General features: G+C 44.1%; 3 protein-coding genes across 6 annotated transcripts in view; 2 read left to right on the forward strand and 1 right to left on the reverse strand.

Annotated features, from left to right (window-relative positions):
* Positions 1 to 423: 423 nt before the first annotated feature.
* On the forward strand, positions 424 to 7402 carry LOC135368758 (glutamate dehydrogenase, mitochondrial-like). Of its 2 annotated transcripts, XM_064602266.1 has the most exons (12): positions 424 to 514; positions 587 to 1042; positions 2329 to 2529; positions 2651 to 2737; positions 2820 to 2908; positions 3447 to 3545; positions 3633 to 3770; positions 3841 to 3981; positions 4753 to 4957; positions 5399 to 5490; positions 5907 to 5969; positions 7044 to 7402. In XM_064602266.1, exons 2-12 carry the CDS (start codon positions 604 to 606, stop codon positions 7161 to 7163), a joined length of 1674 nt encoding a protein of 557 aa, XP_064458336.1. In that variant the 5' UTR covers positions 424 to 514; positions 587 to 603; the 3' UTR covers positions 7164 to 7402. The 2 variants fall into 2 exon arrangements, with proteins under 2 accessions (XP_064458336.1, XP_064458335.1); XM_064602265.1 differs by having other exon boundaries at positions 454 to 1042.
* A 1578-nt stretch (positions 7403 to 8980) lies between these two features.
* Positions 8981 to 13086, reverse strand: LOC135368759 (large ribosomal subunit protein uL1m-like). Its single transcript, XM_064602267.1, is given in 11 exon segments — positions 8981 to 9214; positions 10156 to 10200; positions 10203 to 10242; positions 10346 to 10464; positions 11379 to 11499; positions 11570 to 11641; positions 11708 to 11800; positions 11892 to 12111; positions 12245 to 12369; positions 12743 to 12813; positions 13010 to 13086. Coding segments are annotated over 11 exon segments (1125 nt in total). The 5' UTR covers positions 13065 to 13086; the 3' UTR covers positions 8981 to 9050.
* Positions 13087 to 13253: 167 nt separating this feature from the next.
* Positions 13254 to 25520, forward strand: part of LOC135368756 (CCR4-NOT transcription complex subunit 6-like) — a 92889-nt gene continuing 80622 nt past the window's right edge. The window contains exons 1-4 of one of the 3 annotated variants that reach the window (XM_064602263.1): positions 13254 to 13376; positions 14498 to 14641; positions 15314 to 15577; positions 16782 to 16880. In XM_064602263.1, the coding sequence (XP_064458333.1) occupies positions 14506 to 14641; positions 15314 to 15577; positions 16782 to 16880 (499 nt within the window). In that variant the 5' untranslated portion in view covers positions 13254 to 13376; positions 14498 to 14505. The other 2 variants (XM_064602264.1, XM_064602262.1) reach the window with 2 other exon arrangements.

Below are 25520 nucleotides of genomic sequence, written 5' to 3' on the forward strand. Positions count from 1 at the left end.
CTTCATGAAGTTCATGCGTGGAGATCAGTGGCCATTATCAGTTCCAGTCCATGAGGAGGAAGCTTGAGCTTGGGCGGAAAGAACGACGAAACGACCATAGACGATGAGCTCAAACCAGCCAAAATGATTTAATTTAATTTAGTGACTTCCCTTTATGAATGTGCACTATAGCGCTATGCGTATGCCATTACAGTTCCCGGTCTCCGGATTTTCGTTGTACATCATTTTAATTCACTACCTCTGTGATGCTTTATATTGCTGATAGGCAGTGAGCTGACGCGTATAGCGTTTTATATGTCACAGCCTCATGCAATTTCGTATGCAGGATGGATAAATATTTCCAACGAATGTCGGAAATATGTCGAATGTCGGTTACTGTCAGATTATGGGTTCCGGTTAGTACTGCTTTTCGCCGTAGTGGTGCGTCAGTCGCCGTCGCATCTCTAATGCGATATATATTTGGCTTTTACCTCATCGTATCCAGTTGCCAAGCCCACAGGACAGGACGTCTTTTGTGAGTTATATGGGTGAATTTTAGCATTTCGTGGTGTTTTTTTTTATCTTTAGCAATACTCACTTTGTATAGAACTAGAACAGACGGCGATGTTGAAGTACGGAGCGGTCACTTTGGGTCAGGCAGCCTGCTCCCACTTCAAAGGAGGGGTTTGCCTCAACACTGTAGGCAGGGCTGTGAGAGCAGCGGTCGCACCCACGATTTCGCAAAGGCGAGATTATTCCGACCACAAGATTCCAGAGTCCCTGCAGTATGTTGAAGACGCCGAAGACCCATCGTTTTTTCACATGGTGGAATATTTCTATCACCGTGGGTGGCAAATGGTCGAAGACAAGTTGGTTGAGGAATTCAAGGGAAAGCTCAGCTTGGAGGAGAAACGGAAGAAAGTGCGAGGGTACCTCGGCTTATTGGGTCCTTGCCAAGCAGTTTTGGAAGTTTCGTTCCCGTTGAAAAGAGACAATGGTGAATACGTGATGATCAATGGATGGAGAGCGCAACACAGTCACCACAGGACACCATGCAAAGGAGGTTGGTGCATTTCAAACCTTATGAATAGCCTAGTCAATTCGGATATGTTAAAATTAGATATATTCAGAAATAAAACTGGGTTCAGTGGTCACTTGTTGAATACAAAGTGCGCTGTGTGGTTAGTAATCGCAGTTCCTGTACCCGCGAAGTCTAAGCTTCTCCGTCCGTGTTCTTGTGCAATGCCTCCTATATTAGCATTTTTATTGATGTAGACCTTATCAAGTTTACCGGTTGTTTCACGAGATTAACAACAGCATCAAGTACGCTAATGTCCGTTGCTTGCTTGCCTGTGCAATTTATTGGGGAGTGGGAGTTTTTGTCACGGCTTCTTTCTGGGCTCAAGGTCTTCGGACATTCGTGCTGCTCTACGGATGCGGCTTCCCCGAATCGGAACGAGCTGAGGAAGCAAGCTCTGTTGTAGTGAAGCCGGAAAGAATGTGAAAGCTGTTTCCGCAAAAGTTATGAGGTAGTCGTGCGACGTATTTGGAAGCAACATTTCTGATCCAGCGACAGGTGCGGTCACCGTCGCACCTGCAGCCCCATTTGGCAATCCCGGGAGCTTTACCATTTGAGCCATTGCCCATTCTCTCGCGCAGTTACAAACCTATAAAACTTGCGTAGGGGAAGCCGCACAGTACGCATACAGTTGAGTGTAAGTGATGCATGTACAGTAGGTGCACATATCTTATACACCCACTGTAATGTCCTGTGGGCAAATAAATAAATATCTTACCCTGATTGGTGGCGGTAGCCAACCAATCTGAAGGAGGGCATAAATTAGTATGCATGCGATAAAGCAGAACACACAAAGCACAGCTATTGACAATTATTAGGAGCAAAATGGCATTTAAAAATAATGTTTTCTTGTGATTGTAATTTTGTTATTTTTGGTTTACATGGCCATCATGCAGTCCTGAAATAGTTCATGTTTGAATAATGTTTGTCACTTCTCAATCCATGCCATATGTTCGTTGTTATGTGTGACAGTTCTTTCGTCAAGGTTTCATTGCACATGTATCTGGAATGAATGAAAGCTCGCGTGTTCCGGTCCTGCAACATCAGTAGATAAGCAGAACACTTGTACTTGAGTGGCTTTGAGACATGTCGTATGATCCTGAGTATGATGAATGGTGCACAATAATTTTTGGAGGCTGAAGTTTTTTTTTCTTCTCCTTCTTCTTCTTCTTTGGACGGAACTGCGAAATAGGTTGATTGTACACGTACCAAAAGTGGTACAGATTTGAACCAGTGATTGAGTAGTTTCACAAATGTATCTTTGCCAACAGGTATCCGATACAGCATGGACGTCAGCTTGGACGAAGTCAAGGCATTGTCTGCATTGATGACCTTTAAGTGCGCCGTAGTAGATGTGCCTTTTGGAGGAGGCAAAGCTGGCCTCAAAATAAACCCCAGGGAATTCAGTGAATTTGAGTTGGAGAAGATCACACGAAACTTTGCCCTTCAGTTGGCCAAGAAAGGATTTTTGGGTGAGAGGCAAAGATCCTATAGCTATGTGCCGCATAGAATGCCAAGCACGTGATAAACCTGCATTGATCGTGCTGCCACCTACAGCTTTGCGGCCTAATACATGAGTATTAATCTTCCCAGGTCCTGGAGTTGACGTACCTGCTCCTGATATGGGAACAGGAGAACGTGAGATGAGTTGGATCGCAGACACTTATTCACAGACAATTGGTACAGTATGGGTGTCTACTTCTACTTTGAACGGCAGCGACAGGAAGCCTAACCGATGTGTGCTTTCTGTTTGTTATTCAAGGACACACTGATATGAACTCTCACGCGTGTATCACTGGAAAACCAATCAACCAGGGTGGCATTCATGGACGAGTGTCTGCAACAGGAAGGGTGAGTTTCGAAAGTACAGCTACTGCAACAACAGAAAATAAAGTGACCAACATTGTACTTAAGCAAACTTCAAATACCTGCTGTAAATTTTGAGTTTGATGTGTGGATTGATATGATACACCTACTTCCACTTCGGAGAACGCCTGCTTCCACTGAAGTTGAGGCTTTCACGAACAGGAAGTCTGTTGTTGCTCAAGTGGGAGAGCCTGCAAAAACATTTTGATGCCACTGTTGATGGTTTTTGAACAGTATTGCCCTGTTGCCCAGGGAAATGGAATGTAGCTCAGAAATAACTAGTCCCAGCTCCTTTATGAGGTGGCCAGGTCACACAGGGTTTTTACCATACAAATTAAAGCAAAAAACGAGAGTTCATCCATTGATATGTTGAGTTTGGCTGTAACAAACATATATAATGAATAAAACAATATATACACAACTCAAAATATCCCCCCAAAAAGTAAAACAAGATGGAGTATTTGAAAGGAAATATGCCAGCACTACGGAAATTGACAGAAGTGACTTGTTTTCTCAACTCCAGGGTGTCTTCCACGGCATTGACAACTTCATTAATGAAGCCAGTTTCATGAGCATGATTGGCACAACACCTGGATGGGGAGGAAAGACATTTATTGTCCAGGTGAAATGTCTTGCTGCTTATTAACTGCTTTATGTGCTCAGCTTATCGAGAGTGTATAACCGTGCACACATACGGTTACTCTTCCAGGGTCTCGGCAATGTGGGGCTGCATTGTACCCGTTACCTAACCAGAGCCGGTGCGCGTTGCATTGGCATCCAGGAAGTGGATGGTTCCATCTTCAACCCCAACGGCATTGATCCCAAGGAGATCGAGGAGTGGAAAATTGTAAGCAAAGACTTGTTTCACTTGCTTACTTTCAACGAATGCTCTCTACAAGTTAAGAATTTACTTCTAGAACAATGGCACAATTGTTGGGTTCCCTGGAGCTGAACCATACCAGGGCGAAAACTTGATATATGAGACTTGTGACATTTTTGTGCCATGTGCAACAGAAAAGGTCATCACCAAAAATAACGCAAACAAGTTCAACTGCAAGGTAAGCTTTTACTGGTCTGTGTACTGAAGGGTATTGATTGACACAAAAGTAAAGTAGATATGTGTCTTTTCCTTGTGCCAAGCTAATAGTGTTGGTTATTTATTATTAATATTATTATTAGTAGTAGTAGTAGTAGTATTATCTTCCTGTTATGTTCTTGTTTCTGAATGTGTCCTAAGTATGTTATGTTTCGCGTAATCTGTGTATGTTTGTATATATATGTGTGTGTATATATTTGTAAGTACAGTATTGTCTACATGCACCAATACCAAGGCTTTGGCTGTTCTTGGGCACGTTAATAAAGATTATTATTGTTATTAATATTATTATTATTATTAACATACCTACTGCACAACAGAAATGGATAACACTAATAGTGTTTTCAGGTACTGTAAACATATTTTTATTCGCGATATATTAATTTTCGCAAATCGCTCATTCAGTCATTTGCGAAATTATTTGCGAGTATTTAATTGCGCGATTCCATGACTGTTTCCTTTCGCGGGATAAACGTCATGCTGTGTTCGCGAGTACTATTTTTCGCGATTTTTTAGCGGTCGCGAAATTTGCGAAAATTAATACATCGCGAATAAAAATACATTTACAATATATCTTGGCATGGTGATGCGCATATAGAAGGTGGCAACATTTGTAAAACTCAGGCTTAAAAATTTGTGAAAAACTTATTTGAAAAACTGTATGTAACAAGATAGATAATTAATTAATTGAATAACAAAATGAATAATTGTCTTATCCACTGTTGTTCCATAGATCATTGCAGAGGCAGCTAATGGGCCAACCACACCAGCGGCAGATAAAGTCCTGATGGAACGGAATATTCTGGTGATACCCGACCTGTACATCAACGCTGGTGGTGTGACAGTCAGCTACTTTGAGTGGCTGAAGAACCTAAACCACGTCAGCTACGGCCGTCTACTCTTCAAGTATGAGAGAGAATCTAACTATCATCTCCTGGGTAAGAAGTTTTCTTCAAATAACCGATTTTGCTCTGGACAGGTTAAATCCAGTTTTCTCCTGAATTATCACTGAACATTGAGACACAAGTCCACCAACACAGATGCAGAAATATGCAACCAGCTGTGTCTTCCGCACTATGTGTGTACCCTATTTGTTGTACAATTGTACCCAAAACGTAATAACATAATCACGTAACAAGTTTCAGGATAGAACCTGTACACAAAAGACGTGTGCATTTCAGCATATGTGCTTGATGTAGTGTAGCTTGCACCTGACCAAAAGTTATCTTTTACTTTTACTAAATGACTCCCCGAGCCACACGTAGCAGCTGGTTGCACCGTGAATTAAGAATTAATAGATATTTCTGAAAAAGTTGAGTATGACTTATTAAGCAAAACTTATTAGGCAAAGATATTAATGTATAGTGCTACATTTGCAGAGAGCGTGCAAGAGTCATTGGAGAGGAGGTTTGGCAAGGCAGGAGGTCGCATTCCCATTATGCCCAGTGAGGCATTCCAGAAAAGGATCTCTGTAAGTAAATGGTGCAAATTTTTGTTGTGTTTCACTAAAAATAAAAATGCGAGTAAGGCACTACAGACGCAACCTTCACGTTGGTTCCCACTTCAAAGCTTGTGCTTTACACATTCAGCGAAAAAAATTCGCGGTAAAGGTATTTTCGTTAAAACAAATGTCCATTATTGGACCTATAGGGCTCCAACGGAACTGTAAAAAAATTCGCCGTAGTGCTATTTTCGTTAAAACGGTGTTCGCTATAAAGGAGTTTGACTGTAGTAACTGCTGTTTCAGGCGTAGTATGAGATTAGGCTTGTCTTCTTTTGTAGTACACACACACACACGTTTTCATTTTTGTGACACCCTGATTACATATCTTAGTTGTCATTGCCACTTGATGTAATTCTGCTATCACTGCTTGTCCTCTTTTCTAGGGTGCATCCGAGAAGGACATTGTACACTCTGGCTTGGACTACACAATGGAGAGATCTGCACGGGTAAGAACAAGAAAGCAAATGGGAGAGGAGGATTTTATTACATGCACATTATATCAGCTTTACGTGTCATTGTTGACAAAGCCCTCCTGTAGGGGATGCACAGGAAAGAATGCGAGGGGGGGGGGTATTTACAAACATCTGTGGGGTGGTTATGGTGAGGTGTGGATAAATCTCTGGTAGACTGGGTTGCAAAACTGGGGAGCTGACAGGCTGAGAACCTGCTAGGTAGAGAGGCAATTTCACAATGGGAGGTACACTCCTAAAAGAGAACTTCATCACCTAGCAACTCCCAATTTGTGGAAAGCGAGGGGCGTACGACTGACAATTAAAGTTAACATAGCATAAGTGTCACAAAAAAGTGTACGTCTCCCATTTTTAACCAATCAAGGGCAGAACAATATCATCTGGAATGGTGGCTGGCTAAGAGTGCGCTACGCGGTGAAGCCCTGCTCTAAGAATGGGTATAGCCTAGCCCTAGAGCACTGCAGGGGCCTCATTCTTGTGCCCAGGCCCGACTTTTCTTTGATTTACCCACCCGGGCCCGGCCCAGTGTAGTAGGCTGTAAAAATTTACCATGGCTAACTAACAGTGGGGTAACATGGGCTTGATCCCAATCTAGGACCGGCAATGCACCGGCCCAAGCCCGGCCCAGCCTTGTGGGCCAGGCTTGGGCTTACGGGTAAGCCCGAGCCTGTGCAGTGCTCAAGTATGTAGTCATTGTGAGAAATCGTTTGCAGAAACCTTTGGGGGTTTGCTACGCATTGTCATGTCTCCTGAAAAGGAGAGAGAGGAGGAGGCAGTTTCCTTCGCGCTTGAATCACAGATGACGCAACAGACGAATCCAGTTTCTTTTTGTATTGTCGGCAAGGTGACATCGTCTTCCATTCTGCGAAGAGGGCATTTTCCTACACTTTAATGCACCTTCAAAGTGCGAGACGGCTATGGGAGCTTTACTTGCAAGCGTTCTCCAGGTGTTCCTGAGAACACTTCCGACCAACATGTATTCATTACTCACTTTTTATATCGCGTGCATCGCGGCTCCCTCTCATATCTCTAACTTTGTCTCTTTTCCAGCAAATCATGCGGTCCGCCATGAAGTACAACTTGGGCTTGGACCTGCGAACCGCTGCGTACGTGAACTCGATCGAAAAGATTTATCTGACTTACCGTGAAGCTGGACTTACCTTCACCTAATTTATTCCAATTTCATTACGCCTTATGATTACCACCAGTTATAGGTTATGCTAGCGGCATTTTAGACGAACGCTTTAGTGTCTAGACTGTACATGTCCTTTACTTAAGTTTTGCTCTCGGCACATACATCATAGTTCGCTTTCCACTGTTAATCACCAAACAAGTTGTTTTTCTTTGTTTTTGCAATGTCACAGACAGATGCAAGTCACCTTCCTGACCCAATAAAGTTTTAGAGATCCTCGTTCACAGCTTATCTGTCCGACTCACCCGGAGCATGAGGCGACTGTTACGAGAAATCACTTTACCATAAGTATGGGAAAGCAGTTGCACCTTTGTCTACGATTCCATGGTTCACGGCAAATGTAAAGCTCAACTGAATAAGATGTGGTTGTTAAATGAGCCAGTAAGACACAAAAGATTGCTAAAAAATTGTGTGCCACTAAATTCACAACTTCGGATGTTCTTTTGTCGACATTGGGCATACTGTACATTTGCCCAACGCAGTGCTTAATGTGTGCTAAATAATATGGGCTTTACAATGCGCATAGAATTAGGTTCAATATAACATAGTCTGGTGGAGGTTGTTTCTGTTACTTCAAACTAGGTACTTGAGCTCTTTATCACACACAAAACTGTGCTCTACATTAATGTGTCAATTAGCCTAGTGAGGAAATACTATTTGTCCCAAAATGTCAGGTCAGTGGTATTTATCCTTGAAGTCATGAAAACTTTGTATTGCATACACTGAGCCCTTCTTTTTGTCCATTGTGTTAATTGATTCAGTTTCCAGTACTCTTGAGCATAAATAGTAATGTGTGTTCAGTACAGCATGGTTCTGTTTAGTAACAAGAGTTAGAAATCGGGCTGTTTGGTGGAACATTTTAAAAGCACGGAAACCCCAGTGCTGTGTTTGTCTGTCAGTCTTTTTTTCTCTCCAATGCACTGGGATTTTAGAGCTTTTAAAATGTTCTGTTTATGTAAGGCTACAAGACAAGGCTGTGCATGAGGTTGCAACAACAGGTTACATGCGAGGTTGGCCAATTATCAAAGGAGAGTACATGACGAAAAATCATATATGCCAGAGAGTGATCCAACCAACAAGTCCTGAATTTCTATTAGAGGTGAAATGTCAACAGCATTGTAGATCAACTCAGATTTTTGAAAATACCTCCTCATACACATACACTAGCTTTGTGTCGTCCATGTTTGTAGCCTGCCTTGGCTAATTCTTGTTCACACTAGCTGTTTTGATTGTTGCAATATGTATGAAGTTGCAATTCCAGTTAATTGTTAAACATTTAAATTTACATTGACACCTTGTGTTGCATAGCATGGGTGACACAGGCAAGGCAATAACTGAAGCCTGTATTGTCATTACACCAGAGCTCGAACCCACACAACAGACAGCACGACATGCCACGTGTTTAGGGACACAAGTTCGGAATAAGGAATGAGTGAAGAGTGCATGTTTAGGGTGCACACACATGGTGTTTCAGTGATAGGCAAAGTACCCCAAAATTACAAAGTACCTGCCATCATTGACACTTGAAGTACAGTACTAAAGTACAGTACAAGCACTCCCCATCACTGTCACATTTCAAGTTTCACATTTTACTGCTGTTGCACTTAAAACTGAGTGTGGGGTTCTGAAAGGCCCACTCAAGGGCATTCTTCAGGTGCAGACCGAAGATTCGATACTGTGAAGGAAGGTGCCCTCATTGCTTGCAACTGCACAAATGTTGCTTCAGTACACTGCCACAGGAACACGGCACAGTGAAAATCTGTGCCTACTTTGTGTTGCATGCAAGCATGATATGTGGAAATTCGAATGACATTTATATCCTATAGTCTTAGTACAATGGCTCTATACAAGCAAAGTGGCAGAAATTAAGGTGCCCCAAATCTACCCGGCCTGTTCCGCTGCTTCTTCTCTGTCCGACTCTTGCTCTTCTTCTTAACGTCCTTGTACTCGGGAAGAAAATCGTCGTATTTGATCTTGAAATACTCCGTCGATGGAGGGCTCTTCAATTCGACTTTACTGATGAAGGTGCCTGTGGACAGTTTGATTGTTACATAATATGATTTTGTGTTACCTCTGCCGCTAGTGACGAATCGTGTAAAATATTTCAGAGTCAAGACACAACACGTTCATAATGCTGCAAAGCGGGGAGCTCTATAAAGGATTTTCTTGAATTGTGTAAATTACCATACTTGTCCTTGAAACCAAGTTCAAGTTGACCCTTTTGTCTAATGCTGAACACAAAGTGATGGTTGACGTACGGCAGTCATCGGATAAGCCAGACAGCAGAGGGATTTGAGCCACGCATCTCTCGATTACCGGTCGACCAATTTTGTCAATCAACCAATTGGTGGTCGCCTCGACCAATTCAACCACGCTGGCATCTGCTTTCCGACAACTTGCCAGGGGCCTCATTTGACTGACGGACGCTCATTCACTCACGTCACACTCTCTCCTACATTTCTTGTCATTCAAACACACATACATATGACGCAAATACGACGCAGCGGCATCTGGTGGACATGATGGAAAGTAATTGTTGTGAGGCTGGAACATACAAACAAACACAACACAAGCCTCAGTTGCATGGAAACATGAACATTTGAAGTATCGCTGATCAAACTGGTATAATGCTACTGAGGCCGTCAGTGACAAGTGACTAACTTTGGATATGCAGTCATTATTTGCAAAAAAATCTGATAACGAGTAGCCTATAGAAAAAAGAAAAAAAATCCACGTAGAAAAACAAATCCTGTGCGGTGTGCTCAAAGAAGTACATCGTGTTGGCTATACAAGATTAAAGTCTTCTAGCAGGAAGTACGATGCACATGTGTCATTTCAAGTCTGAGTCCAAAATGGCACATGCAGAGAAAGTTGATCTCCTAAACTGAGGTGCACAGCTTCAATTAGGCCTTAATTGAAGTGAGGAAAGCACTAGAAATGTGTCTTCTGATGCAAGAAATATATATTCACCTGGATTGGTCCCTTTGGGTTTGTACGTTTCAACTGTTTGCAGAGTGCCTTTATGTTTTCCACGAGGTGGTCTGTTTCCATGTTTAGCTGCGATGGTAATGTTGGATCAGTTATGTACACGTTTCAGAAGAAAGTAGAAAGATGTAAAGCGCTCCCAGAAATCGCACTGACTACAGAGCTGTACATTTACCCTTCCTGTTGGAACTTGTACAAAGCCATAATCCAATTCATTAGGATCACTGCTGGAAGAAAAATCTACGCCATGGAGGAACCTGGTCACCAGTGCAGGCAAATCTGCACCGACTGTGCCTGAAAGAGAAAATATCGAGTCAAGTTGCGTCACAGTTTTCGATAGAAGTCGAAGGAGTTGAGACACTTTGTCGCAAGTTATTCCGGATAAATGTACAATGCAATCATTTGCGTCGATGCGAATCTGCATTCAAGTTCAAAACAAACTCCTGCGGCACTAGGGTTGCCACCTTTCGGAGTGAAAAATACCGTCCGAGGGAGAGGAGGTGGAATAGAGGGAAGAAGGAAATGCTCGTGGGAAAGGGAGTGTGGGTGAGGAACGTTCTAGCTGGCTCGACACCACCACCAACAGCTTTGCACAACCACTGCTCTTGTACCTTCCGAACACAAGACGTAACGAATAACAATGATAATAATAATAATGAAAAAAATTAAGAAAACGAATGGTGACTGCGGAGTTTGGTCTGTGCTCCAGATTTATTCAAGCTGTAGTGGAATTTTGAAGGAAAAACCCCGTAAAAGCCCTTATGAGAGGTCTTGAGCCATAAATACCGGCAAAAGGCTGCCGGTATCACTTTCCTACCGGCAACCGGCAGAGGAAGCAAATAACCGGCCGTGCCGGTATAATACCGGCCTGGTGGCAACCCTATGCGGCACTGATGTCACGGCAGGGCCAGTGGGGAAGCTCGAGAGATGTGACATGCTTACGGCTACCAATGGGAATGGCCGGAGCTGTGATGTCGGAGCGCGACGAGTACGTGTGTTCTAGGGTTCTTTCCACCAAGTACGCCACGCAGAACAGCGATTTTTTTTTCCTCAATACCCTAGTGTGCAATACAATGTGTGCGTGATGTAATGAATCACATCTATCAAAGTGTCGCAACACCCTTTAGGAATTCCCACCGGGGGTTGGCTGAGAGGGATGCGCCAGTACTGCTTCTGGTGACAGTGACCCGTCGATGTGAATTGCTAACCATTTGTGGCGACGGGATATTTCTGTTTCAGGAGACCCCTCAGCTGCGGCAAACTGTCGAGGATGTCGACAGAAGCTAGAACGTAGTCGAACGATTTGTACTCGGCTTCACCGGATAGGATCTGTAGGGTTGAAGAACGGGCGTCTGTTAAAGTTCTCTCTGTACAGCGGCTGCGAAGTATTCTCGGTCACCTGCTTAATCAGGTTGGGGCCACCTGCAACATCAGCTCCTGCTTCTAATGCTTCCCTGGCTGCATCTGCACTCTAGAACAACAAGGACAGAGTGCATATCAGTTGCCTGGCTTTCCTTAACTAATTAGAAATGCGAACCTTTGTGAGGGCCATGATTCTTTTTTGTCTCTTTGTTATCTCAAACGAATGAGGGTACAGAACTGTGCCAGAAAAATTTTCCCGGTACCTGTTCTGCAAAAAGATTTACGTCGCTTCAGTGTTCATCGCATCTCGCACCCTTCGAACATTACATTCATTCCGATACGGATGGTAGATGGAATACCTTCTTCTTCAGGCTCAGGTCCAGCTCGACAAAGGCGTAGAGAAGGGCTTCTGGGTCGTTTAATATTGTTGGGTGATGAGTCTCCTTATGCATTTCAATCACCTCCGCAGCTGGATAACAAGGCTTTGCAAAGAACATCCTCAGGTAGACGTCGTCTGCGTTTGCAGAAAGCTCAGGCAGGTGATCTTCGTTCACTCGCTTCGGTCTGAGGAGTAACTTGCTGAAAAAGAATTGTTACATAAGGTAAATCAACGGAAAAACAGACGATAAAGTGTACAGTGGAAGACGTGGTGGCACGGAAATTCAGTAATGACACTATGTTGTGTGTCGGGCAACACGAATGGTGTACTCACTCTGCATTTTTGGCTCGCAAAAACTTCTTGGGCTTTTCCACGGGCTTCTGCATTTTTCGTTGCCTGTTCCGTTTCTGCGCTTCCAATATGAGCTTACGATGGCGTTGGGTGGCATAGCACCGTGCCTGGTGGATTGGGAAGATGGCATAACAGACAAATGAAATGATTTCTCTGGTTTCCACCTCATTCCCCGAGGTTGGGAAAACAAATAGCTATTTGCTAATAGAATTTGCAGAAAATTTTGCATTTGGTGACATGAAACCTGAAACGTCCTGGGCCCGTTTGGAACCTCACGTAAGGAAAACCCTTAGCCACAGCTTCTTCTTTGATGATGCTCTGCACGAGCAGGAAGATAACGACGCTTGGGATTGCTTCACGTGCTGAAGGCACTTGCAAAGCTGTGCTAAAGGATGTTTTTGTGCAAACGTGCCCTGGTCATTCCCAACCTTAACGAAGAAACTACATGAACGAAATGTAGCAGTGCTGATGTCCTCTCACCTGGATCATAGGGCTATCGTACTGTTGACTGCCTGCTGTTCCACATAACGTGTTTCTGATTGCGCAGATGTCTGTAAAGAATTTGCTCATTAAAATCAGGAATAACCCAACCGCAAGATGAAACTTTAGCAACCCCACTACACAATGCGGCAGACGTATATGAAGAAGACATTACGACTTGAAAACCCCTGACAACTTAAGTATGAGTAATGTAACAACTGAAAAAAGAAGAAAGATCAACAGCAAAGTATAGCATTTGTTCCTCACTTCGAATTTGCTTGCTTACTATCAACTGAAAGCGAAGCGGTATGAGAGCGGCCATCTTTCAAAAACTAAAACTCCGCAGTCAATACGAAATTAGCGAAATTATCACAGTCGAAACCACAACGTGATGAACGACGTTAAACTTACATTCGAGATAATATATCGCGATTAAAATATTTCAAATTTATTCAATAAAGTTGTCTTCATAAGCATTTTTTGTTTTTATTTCCGCGGGATGAGGCTAGGATTCCATGATGCAAAAGTCTTGTACCATAAAAGTTTGACGAAAAGTGGCCTTTTTCGTTATTTTTTTTTCCTTTTCACAAACACTCGTCTCACCCGGCAAAGGTTTATTCATAATTCAATGAAGGTGCGTAAGACAGACAGAGCATGTCGTGTTTCTTGTCGTCGTTACATCAACTTTCGCCGCACACGTGAAGTGCTACATGAGCATTTTGCGTCTCTTTCATGGATACGGAAATACTGTGAAACGAGCGCGAACATGATCGGATAGCACTGTAGGGACAGTTAAATATTAAATGTAGTCCCTTCACATATATTTTTTAAATATTAATATTGAGGTTGTATTTTGCGAGCAAAACGTATCTGGATGCTGGTATCCCGCACACGTCAAGGCGGGCTGTCATCATGTAAAGATCAAACCAGCTTTGTGCACGCAGTAGGTTTTTCGATTTTCTGAACGTTGCGCATACATGTGTCAACGAGATATTTAAAAACTTGCGCGAACATTCTCAACGTTTCGAAAAGAGCAACGTAGGATGGGATTTCCACGTAGGTAGACAGTTACGCTAACGGTTTCATAGGCGGATGACTTTCACTGATTGACATATCTTGTGATCAAGTGTGTGTGTGAAAAAATAGCCGATGGCCAGTAACATGACCATGAATGCGGTCGGCTCCATACCATGTGCTTGGCATTTCACATAGGAGTATTTCCTGCTGCGAGTTGTACTGTTCGTGACTTAAACGGTGTGGTTTGATGAAGTCTGAGTGGTGACGTAGTGAAGACAAGCTCCAACTTTATTAAACGCCGAGAATTACTGTGGTAACCATCGAATTTGCTGTGCGCTACACGAGTAATATCTTATTAATTAACACATGTATCAAAGGTGCAGTACATGAGAGCCACAAAATGGACTACTATTCTCGTAACAGCATGTTGTGCACTCTTTCTCAAGGTTCCATGATGCCTTTGGTGCTGTGAAATAGGTCTATCCCATAAATCACCCTTTGATTGTACATGATTAGTTTGTTGGCTCTGCTGTAACGTTGTTCATATTAATTGTTTAACAGTTTTTCTTGCATTAATCGTTGTGTAAAACACGCTGTGGACATTCACTAAGTTTGTGGTGCATGGAAGAAAACATGCAGTGCTCCTTGAAAGTGCAGTATTACAATGAAAGTGTTTGTTACTGTGTTCAAATGTACTGTTGTACTATTCAGTTACTAGATTGCGTACATGTATTCCAGACTCCCCAATGTCAAGGCCAGGCCTTAGGGACAAGGAAAAGGACAAGTATGACTCTCCCAGCTCACGTAGGACACACAGCATCATGTGTGCTGAAGATGTCGCCGCTGGCAAGAAGTCGCACTGGCCTGAGTTGGAGATAACAGGTGCTCTTCTTGCCTCCTACCGAAATTCAGGGAAACATAGTGTAGCTGAAATTTGAGGATGATCATGGGCATTCCCAGGGTTTTTTCCAAGGGAGGGTGGGGGGCAAAGTGCTTCTGGGGTTGTGGGGAGGAGAGCAAAGCATACAATCTGTGCGGGTTTTCAGAGGTTAATATTATTATGACACCTGAGAAAAATCATGATGACCCATGAATAAAGAGTGTGCAATTTTCACAAGTGACCTTGAAGCTCCATTTGGGGGGGGGGGGGGGGCATGCCCTTCCTTTCTCGGTACCCCTGTCAGGATGATTACATAATATAAGCTTTGTGCTTTGCCATAATTTGTTGTGTAAGCTACACCTGTGGACTTACGGTGTCCCAATGAATGACAAGATGTCGTTCTGGATAGGCTTCGTCTTGAACTGTTTGAACGGAAACCAATTTGTTTGTTCACTGCAATAAGCTCATTGTATGTAGAGTACGATACTCTAAAATTATATTATCGCTTCAAGGTTACGGGTGCCTTTTACTTCTTTGTTTACCGCACATGGAGTTTTCCAAGCTAGGTGTAATGGAGAAGCTGGCAACGCTAATCAGTTTTGCTGTTACCAGTGTTGCCCGTCATTTTGTTGTGCCTAGTGGTACAAACTCGATGTGCTGTTTTCTCTGGGCAGGTATAATCCGTAACCTGAGCCCTTCTTTGTGGCAACTGTCGCATCTCACGAGCCTCTACCTCAATGACAACAGTCTGTCACGGCTACCGCCTGGCATTGGACGTCTGGTGGGACTTACCCACCTAGACTTGAGTTGCAACAAGCTACGCTCTTTGCCTGCAGAGCTGGGTGACCTGGTCATGCTGCGAGAGCTCCTCCTCTCCCACAACTGCCTCCGTGTCCTTCCCTACGAGATTGGAAAGCTCTTTCGTCTTCATGTCCTAGGTAAGCTCACGAGCAGCGATGAAAAGTATTTGGATGCAAGTATTTGGTTACCGTAATTACTGATAACGGATAACGCGCACCAAGAAAAAAAATTCAGTTTTTAAAATGACGGTACCATGTATGATTAGAGCCTGAAGTTTTCGGGAAATGTTTTTTTTCTAAATTCGGGGGGTAAAAATCAGATAAATGAACATGTGCACTAAATTCATGCGAATTCGGGTGAAAAAACTTCCATTACGCTAAAATCGAGGATAAATCGGGCTCAGTTATTCAAACTAACTGTAGCGGTTTGGTACAAACGGTGATGTAACTGCATTTTTCTGCCAAACAAGTGAGTTAGTGCATTCCTACAGACATCCCAGAGAGGGCAATTTGCCTGGTAAAAATCGGGTTTTACCCTAAAGAGGCAACCTTCAATTCGGGGAAGAATCGGGTAAAACCCTAAACAGGCTCTATGTATGATGCACACTGGCGTATAACTCGAGCCTGAAGTTTTGGGGTTCTACCCAATTCTTCCCCGAATTTGCACCCCGAATTGAAGGTTGCCTCTTAAGGGTGAAACCCGATTTTTACCCGTCAATTTGCCCTCACTGGGATGTCTGGAGGAATGCACTGACTTACTTGTTTGGCAGCAAATGCAGTGACATCACCGTTTGTACCAAACCACTACGGTTAGTTTGAGTAACTGAGCCAGATTTCTTCCCGAATTTAGCATATTGCAAGTTTTTCACCCAAATTCGCACGAATATAGGGCACATATTTATTTACCCGATTTTTACTCTCCAAATTTAGCAAAAAATATTTCCCGAAAAACTTCAGGCTCTACATATAATACGTACAAGTTCAGTCGGTCGGTGGTCGTGTTTAGAAAACAACCGCAACCTGCGAATCAAAGCTTGCGGTGAATTAAAGTACGTAGATAGTAGTAATTAAATTAAATAAAGTAAGTAGTAAATAGATTGAGCTGTATTAGAAAATTTCTTGTCATTCCACATTGTCCCAAAGGGACTTTGCTCCATCGACACATTAGAGGTTCAGGAAATTCAAATATTTGAGAGGGTACTGCTAGAAGTATCCCTTGTGCATGTGCGCTGTGATGTTGGTGTAGTGTAAAGTTGTATTTTGCCTTCTTTGCACATGTGATAAACTTTTATACTGATCCCTTGCATATTACTAATTATGGACGTTTTTTTTTTTTGGACAGGCTTGAAAGGAAACCCCTTGTCCCCAGAAATTCTGAGTGTGTACAGTGAACCCAACGGAACATCCAAGCTTTTGGCATACCTGCTGGACAACCTAGCTGGTGAGTCTGTCTCCTCAGTCTTAGCTGATGTTGCCAGTCTTCACTACCGGAAAAGAAATTGTCAGCGACTTTCAGCGGCATAGCGGTTCTTGACCACAAAAGAGTTGGCTTTTTTTTTTGTGTGTGTGCTGCTTGCTAACGCAAAGCAGCGGTGTACTACAAGGGCATGCTTTCAAGTACGAATAATTGCTGCAGCAGCCCAGTAGCCTCTGTGGGAAGGATTTAAATCCTTTTGCCACAAAGCTCTCTTTGCTTCACTTACCAAGATAATCTGAGACCAAGTGGTGTGTGTGATTGCTCTCTATGCCAACACATTGTACAGCAGACAGTGTTTATTTTCCCTCTGCTTTTGCTACTACGTGAGAACGCGTGCTACACATCTTGCATTCCAAACCGCGTCTGCTTGATTCAACGTATGCTGATTCAGCGGTGATTTTGTTCCATAATGGACCTCTTTCACAATGTCACAGCTCGGCGGCTACTTGGCAAACCACTCTTGTCAGAAACAAACTCACGTGTACAGTACCAGTGCCTCCTAGATACAGAAATCCTGCTCACCGTTTCACCATGTGGACATATAGAGTCACAGTCGTCGTCTGCTACCAAGCATATGCCGCAGACAATTTCAAATGGAGGCACTCTGTGGCTACGAGCGTATGCCCATGAGGGTTATGGTGGGTTGTCTCTGTAACTATGGCTGCCAAATGTACCTCGTGATTGGCATTCTGTTAATCAATGTGTCACGTTGATTAAGCAATCGGGCTTTGTTCACTCGAGGTGGTTTTGAGGGAACACAGAAGTGATGTTGGCACCGGGCCAGCAAGTCCATTGTGGTGTGTTGCCTCTTGAGCATGCGTTCTGCTTGGGAGGAGGTGTTCCTCCAGGACAGTTAAGGCCCCGGGTTTTCCGCGAAATATCGCGGAATCTCTTATTTTTCGGGTGTGCGGATATTCGAGTTCTCGAATTCGAATCAAATATCAATCGCTCGAAGTATTTCATTCGCGAATTGAGTACCCAATATTCTGATTTCCGAATATCCAACTATTCGCAGAATATGAACGACGCCTCCCGCAAGTGGGCTTCACCTAACGCTTCCCTGCATGAGGTGAAGCCTGCTTTACGAAATGGCCCATGCTCCAGGACCAACACAGACAGATTGTAGTTTAGCTTAAGATAATGTTCATCCAAGTTTATTGTGCATACTCTGCCTGAGGAAGGGTTGGCGTCACTCCCATGTGCAGCTTAGTGGTGGCAGCGCTTAAATAATGCCTACAGCCCAGAAACAAAAAGGATGTCTTAAAGGTGTAACTTCCACAGTGCATGGCAGGCATGTATTGTAAGCTCCTTCTTATAATCTTCCTACGAAGTTCCTACAAACTCTGTAGATGCCAAAAGATCTTTCAGCAGGTATAAAATGATTGCAGGCAACAGACGGCATTTTTTGTCAGAGGAGAAAACAAGATATCATGTATGTAATGCTGAACCACAACAGTGCTTTGAACCTGAATTTTTATAAAGTATTTTTTTTGTTCCCACATTATCTAAGAAAACAAAGTACTTCCCATTTCAAGCAGCCGTTGACTGCTTGCCGCAGAAAATCGCGGAATTTAAGAGTCGGTGCCGCAGAATTTTGAATTTGCCGCAGCAGAAAACCAGGGGCCTTAAGGGAGCAGTCTAGAGGCCCACAACTTTGTTTCTGTTTTTGGTCAGTATGGAATGTTAGGTGGCCGAAAACAGTTTTCCCACAATCCATGCAACCGTAGCGAAATTGGGACGCCTGCAATAGCTTCCCGAATCTCCCGTGCGCGAAACACCCTCCTTCGCCTTCACGATAGGCACGTGATGAGCGCCACCACGCGCGTCACTATGTGATCCAAGCGGTGAGGACGCTCCTCATTGGACCTGGGATCACATGATCGAGGTGAGCAACATCGCGCAGGCCGGAGCGTCTGCTACCGCTTCGGAGATGCCATGCGTTCTCCGGCTATGTGATGTCCGAAACGGAGGGTTTGAAGGCTGTCCACGACACAACCACGATTTTTTGGGACCGCAGACACCACGGGACGAACGAGTCGTGCAGCCCGAAATTAACTGCGCTTGTACAGCGAAAACCCCGTGCTTCCTGACAGTGTGAAGCCTGTCCGACCGTTTTCACCGCGCAGTTGGTTCAGTGGCTAACAGGTGGCGCCACAATACCGCCGCCATCGCTTGCTTTCTGCTACTGTGAATTCTGTGATTGCACAGAAGCCACGGATATATTACTCTTGCGATCGTAATCTTATTTTCTCAGGCTGCATATATGCTTTGTTTTTTTTAGAAAACGTGATATAAATCAGATAAAGAATAGAAGTCAACAAGAAACAGCTCGCAATGTTCGTAGCAGACGGTTTTTCCTACGAATGAATGAGTGGCTCTCTACCACCAACATCACGGTAGAGTGGGTGTGGTCTGCAGTTGGAGCGCTCCGGCTCCATACTCCACATACTGCTTTGCAAGATGACAGCAGTTTTTGGCCATGTTAGATACCACTTTAATGCTCCTTTAAGGATGGTGTAGAACGCCATCTGTTGAGAGCATAGGGAATGTTTGCTGGTGCTTTCCATGGAAAGAAAGCGAGTGGGGATGGCATAATAGGGATGCGCAGTACATGCAGGTGTAGGAAGTGCGAACCACAAACTTGTGCTGTTTGCACCGGCTTGTGTACTGTGCCATTCTCCGATCGTGGCCCAACTCCACCATCCCTAGTGGTTCTGCCCTGCCTTGTGGGTCAACCATCAATGGAAAAATGTGCGGACAGGGGCTTTGAAAATTCTGGATATACTTTTGCAGACCTCGAAGGCCCTGTGTGCTTCCATTTTAGAGCCGCTACAGTTAAAAATATGCCAACCTGAACCAGCATGTGGCAGGTCGTGTTGTGTTGCAGTGCTCAGCATCACAAGAGGCTGTTTTGTTGCAACAACTGATGAGTAGAAGAGATGAACTGGCTCTAGCATGAGCATTGGGTATGGGTGCGGGTACAATTTTTTTTTTTTTCTGCCACTCAGCTTTACTGATTCGTCCCTCTTCCAAATAACAAGGTAACACTTCAAGGCTGAGGCGCACGTGTGGTTTCTTCTTTGGACACATGCGAGTCTTCAAATATCCCCTTATTGCTGTCTTGTAAGTCTTTAATGGGCATATGTAGTATGGGCATACATATATATATATATATATATATATATATATACATACTGGGCCTTGTAAGTGGATAGACACTTTGTGACGTGGTTTCTCCAAAGTTTACACTCTCTACTGGGTGTCCTAGCGTATACGATTTCGCAAGTTCAGAAACCACGTTTGTTGGGATATCGACCTTCACTGGCACAAGTGGCACCACGCGTGTCTGCGTAAATTTGTCCAGTACAGCACAGTGTGTCCCCGTTCTAACTTCTTTTCTTGTTTTATCTGCATTTACAGCTTTATCAACTGCCATATTCTTTCTTTCTAAATGTCAGTGATTTTCATTTGTACTTGTCAACCTTGTACGATTTTAAGGCAAAGGTGGCGGTACTTTTATACTATCCGTCGGGTTTGCACAGCAGTCGTTTTTCCTGCTCTCTTCACAGTTTACCGCTATATTAAGATAAATAGTTTTAACAGTCTTCAGATACGAGGTACTATTTTTTATTCCCGTACTAGCAACCTCCCGGGGTGTTGTTCTAATTAGTTTCGATTTGCTTAGTGTAGAATGACTTATTAAGGATAGAAGTTTTTTGCAATGACGATGTCTTTTCCTTCTTGGTGCACTTGATGTCGTTTTCAGACAGCAGATTTGGAGGTGATTTTTCTCGCTCCACCAAAGCGCACCTTCACCCTTTCCCTTAAATGCGAGGGTGGAAAGGCTCTTAGGCCGCTCTCTCTGGTGCCATTTTCGTGCTAGGGGCTGCTAAACATCTGGGAATTGCCTTCACGGTAGAGAGCCTTTGAGAGTTTCTCCACAGAAAATAGTTGAAGCTACCTCGAAGTAGTCATCGGGCTGGTCATGAATGATCTCCGTTTATATTGAATGAAAAGTGCTTCAATCTTGATGTGCCTTTTGTGTGCCATACACTGTACTTAAAAATCTACAATTTGTCTATGCTTTTTGCTGTTTCGTTGTATGCGTGTGTGAAGGTGAAAATTGCGAAAAAATTGTGAAATTGTGAAAACTGCGCAGCCACGCAGTTGGTTACATTGTTAATATGTGGGGGGAAATGTTTATTCCACCGTAGAGAAAAACTGTTAAATAATTTCAGAAATATAGAGAATTTCAGGAATGGACAATATTGCAGTGAAAGAAAAATCTATGTGGCCTTTGTCGTACGAGCATGCTCTCAAAACTAAAGTAAAGATAAAGCGGTCCACCGACACATAATAAAACCATAAAAGGGTACGTTTTATTGCTTCCTGCTTAGTCACCCCAGACACATAAATAGTTGGGGGGCCTCTTGCTCTTTGAACATTGCTCAGACACACAGTACGAGAGTAAAGGTGCATTTTATAAACGTGCAATCGCTAAAACTCATAATAGTCTGAGAAACATTGTTGAAATAAAAATCTTGGAAACTGAAGCAATGCAAACATGGTAGCTGGTATGAAGACATCTTGAATGCGGGCTGCCAAAAGACGAGGAATAAGAAACCTTGGAAACTGTATTGCACTTTGAGTCCTTTTGGAGGTAATGCATTTTAACTCTGCTCTGAATCTGTCATCGTACACCTTAGCTCGAGCTGATAGTGATTTCGCACAAACTTTAATTTCCCGTTATAGAGAGAGAGACTTAAAATCATTTTACGTGCGCGTCCAGCTCGTACTTCCGCTTAGATGAGTTCTGCTTTTATAAAACCCCACCGCAAGGCACCTAACCTGTCAGTATGCTTTGTCAGCAAACTCAACATGAAATAACTCAGAAACTCAACTCAACTCTATAAAAAAATATTGTGTACAGAGAAAATTTCTGTGTGAACCATCAAGTTACGTTACCTGCTTTCACAACACGTTTGGAACTGAAAATTTTTTAGATGGCTTTCTGTGCTCCTTTAAGTGCGCCTCCAGTACGGTCGCGTGGCACTCTTCCGTGCTATGCTGCTCGAATGCCAGAATCTTCTTTATGACAGCAGTTTATGAAGTTGACTTTGGTTTTGTATGGAGAAACGGCACCATTGGAACAATATGTTATCTTCCTGATGCGTATCCAGGAGGCGTTGTGGACATCTTTTGATAAAAATCTGGGACGCATTGTTGTGACTGAGTGCATCTGATATGATATCCGATTAGCTTATGAAGAGTGCTTTCTCTGTGCTCTGCAAATCGTGCTGATGTCTCTGACAAAAGCAGTCTTTTAAACAACAAATATCGTTTATTTTCTTGTTCTTTTAATTTTTATTTCGTGTTAGCGCCGCGAAACAACTGTGGCTATGAGAGGCGTACAGACGTGGATAGATGGAGAGAGGACAGCAGGGAGGAGTGGGAGACGGTGGGGTTAGTGTACATCCTGGGACGACTTCAGGGGGAACTGTGCCGACATTCGTCTGGAAAGTCTGTCGGAAAACCCAGGGAAAACCTCAGACAGCACAGCCGGTGGTGGGATTCGAACCCACCACCTCCCAGTCTTCAGCACGACTTTGGCTACCGCCAACGAGCGTACGCTTTTACCCGCTCGTCCACGTAGGGGAGGAGTGGATATCGCTCCTTCAGAGCTCGCCTGAGGGCGCTGCAATCGTGGCGGGTAATCATGTGGCATGCTTTCAAATTTCGCGGGCTTTCTTGAAAAAATGAATCACCCAAGGGGTGTTTGTGAGTGCAGACAACTGCATCCAGGGTTTCCGAAGGCGCTCTGCAACTTTATAGTCACACTTGGGTCCTAGAAGTGAGTTTTAAAAATGTCGATTCTCACCGTTTTTTACACGTATAATGAATGCACTTTTTTCATGCAAATTTGTAGCGCAGTAGAATGGGTGCGCTAATTGCGCGAAGAAAGTTAGGTGTCAACATTCAGCACATGGTGCATCCAATTACCATTATATTATGAACCGAGACCATGGGTGTTAAATGGATAGTTCACTGTCCAAACATGAATTCGTAGATTTTTGTTGCCATCGGTACTACCTTTCCTAATTTACTGGATCGCTTATTGCAGACTCAGGCGGTATAATTTATAACCGTCATTATAAATCATAGGGATCCACACGGTTTGAAGTTCCCGCGCGATATATGCGCAACGTCAGTGCGACGACATATTCCTTTTGGCACCATTTTCACGTGATAGGAGCAGAGATATAAATCATTCTTTCAAATTCATCTTTTCTGTTTTTTTTCTTCAAATTTTCCGGAAATTTTAGATCTCTATAGAAGAGGCGGTGTGAGAGGAGGACGCTGGCACTTGACCATCCTAGCGAGAACGTCACGGAAGCGTCACGCGAGCCGGCGATGAGATTACTTGCCTGCTGCTCGCTGCCGCTCCTCATGGGTCCGGGCCCACTGCTGGCTGAATTGACTAATTAGGGCCAATAAAAAATACACAGACTGGCGAAAGACGACTTCATTCGCTTACAATGTAGCGACGGTCCGTAGCGTCCGTCCTAGTCGATTCCGAAATTGTGGTGTCATTCTATTCTTTATTGACCACTGACCACGTTATCGAAAATCCCGCATGAAATAGCGGCGCGGTTTGTCTGCTATTCGGTGGAATAAATGACAAGAGCAGACGCCGGATGTTGAGAGTATGCTGGAATTCTCTCACTAGAAAAGAGCGAGAACGTCATTCCCTACACCACCAATCAGAGCACGGCCATGAGGAAATAGATGAAGCTGCGGCGGTGCGGGCGTCTGGACGGCGCCTTTTCTCTCAGCGAGGCCCTCTCACTCCTCCTGTTACGTAGTGACGTCACGCTGATATCGTTGTCGCCTTTAAAACCAGTTAATTTAAGGTCGAAGCACTTTTTGGACGAAAAAATTAGCCAAGTAGATAGCCGGCCAATGCCGAACATCGTTGTCAGTTTCATGGTCAGTTTCAGTATCAGTTTCATAGTTATCATAGAGGGGTCTCACGGGTGTGGGATGCACGGGTCATCCGGTGTACCGTGTATTGACACGGGTGGATACACACTGCCGCTAGCATATTCCACGGAATCTTCTACTGTCAGAAAAAGCTGCTCACGGGGCAGAAGTTGCACCGCGTGTTATGTTGAGGATTCGCACGGTGCGAGAATATTGGGAGTGGCGTAGTGCACACTTAGCAGACGACGGCGTCGGTGCTGTTTTCCTGTCGTCTGCTACCGAACATCTTTCTGCATGTTTTCCTGTCGTGTGCTACCGAACATCTTGTTGCACGTTTTCCTGTCGTCTGCTACCGAACATCTTGCTGCATGCTTTCCTGTCGTCTGCTATTGAACATCTTGCTAATCTTGCTGCATGTCTTCCTGTCGTCTGCTACCGAACATCTTGTTGCATGCTTTCCTGTCGTCTGCTACCGAACATGCTGCGTCGTATTTCCCATGGTTACCAGTGCACGAAAAGACACGACATGAGCGCTCGCGCTTTCCTGGCGGCAGAAAGCTACGACGTTTCTCGCATCTTCTTGCTCGTGCGAATACACGGATAAACGAAGTTGAGACGGCATGCAAATCAGGGCAGGTAACAAGTGCCGCCCTTGGCCTAGAAAGCTTCCAGAGCTCGTCGCTCCTGCGGTCAGTCACTCATTACGGTGCTGTCTTTGTTCTCGGTCGGTGGATCGTCGCGACGGACAGATTCGATGACCGACTCGCGTGCGGCCTCACAAGAGATGTCTCATGCGTGCAGTGAATGACAACGGGGGCCAGTGTAATCCGTGTTGCATGCAGTCTGCCCATCCGACACGAGTGGCTGTGACGGATGGACTGGAGAAAGAGGCCAATACTCCGTGTAATGTGCGAAGCCCACCATCATTATCGTCATTAGCCAGCAGAATGTAACAGTTGCTTCCTGAGCGAAGGAAAAGTTGGAGTGAAAGGCGTCCGGGGTCGCTCTGTGTGCCCCAGTTACGTTTCGGGATCTGGATTCCGGTTGAAATCCACATAGTAGTTCAACTACATCGAGTTACACTACGAGTTTCTTTATAGAACCCAGCAATGTTGACAGCCGTGTAAGTCCGTCCGCTTCTGTTGTGGAAAGGGAAGAGGGAGAACGACAGTTACAAGAAGCGAGTACGCCGGGAGCCAGGTTTTTTATGTACACTCTTAAAAAAGGGGTGTACTTTAACTCATTTCCTTGACACATATATAACACCCTTCTATAACACATATATATCCCCCCCCCCCCTTCTGGAGAGTCCAATTACGCTCAAAAGGGTGTCTCCTCACTCCCTCAAGGGAGTAGCATAATACCTTTCTCCCTACTGGAGAGTAATATTACTCCCCGGCAGGGAGAAGGTGTTATGCTACTCCCTTGAGGGAGTGAGGAGACACCCTTTTGAGCGTAATTTACTCTCCAAAAGGGTGTTATATATGTGTCAAGGAAAGGAGTTAAAGTACACCCTTTTTTAAAGAGTGTAGTTGTATGGTAATGGACCTCTACCCGAGGAACGTCATCATGACGTTGGTAGACAGACTGAAACCGAAACTAATCGGAAGGGGAGGGCTAGTT

This window comes from Ornithodoros turicata, chromosome 9 (genome assembly GCF_037126465.1).
Source record: "Ornithodoros turicata isolate Travis chromosome 9, ASM3712646v1, whole genome shotgun sequence".
Lineage (NCBI taxonomy): Eukaryota > Metazoa > Arthropoda > Arachnida > Ixodida > Argasidae > Ornithodoros > Ornithodoros turicata.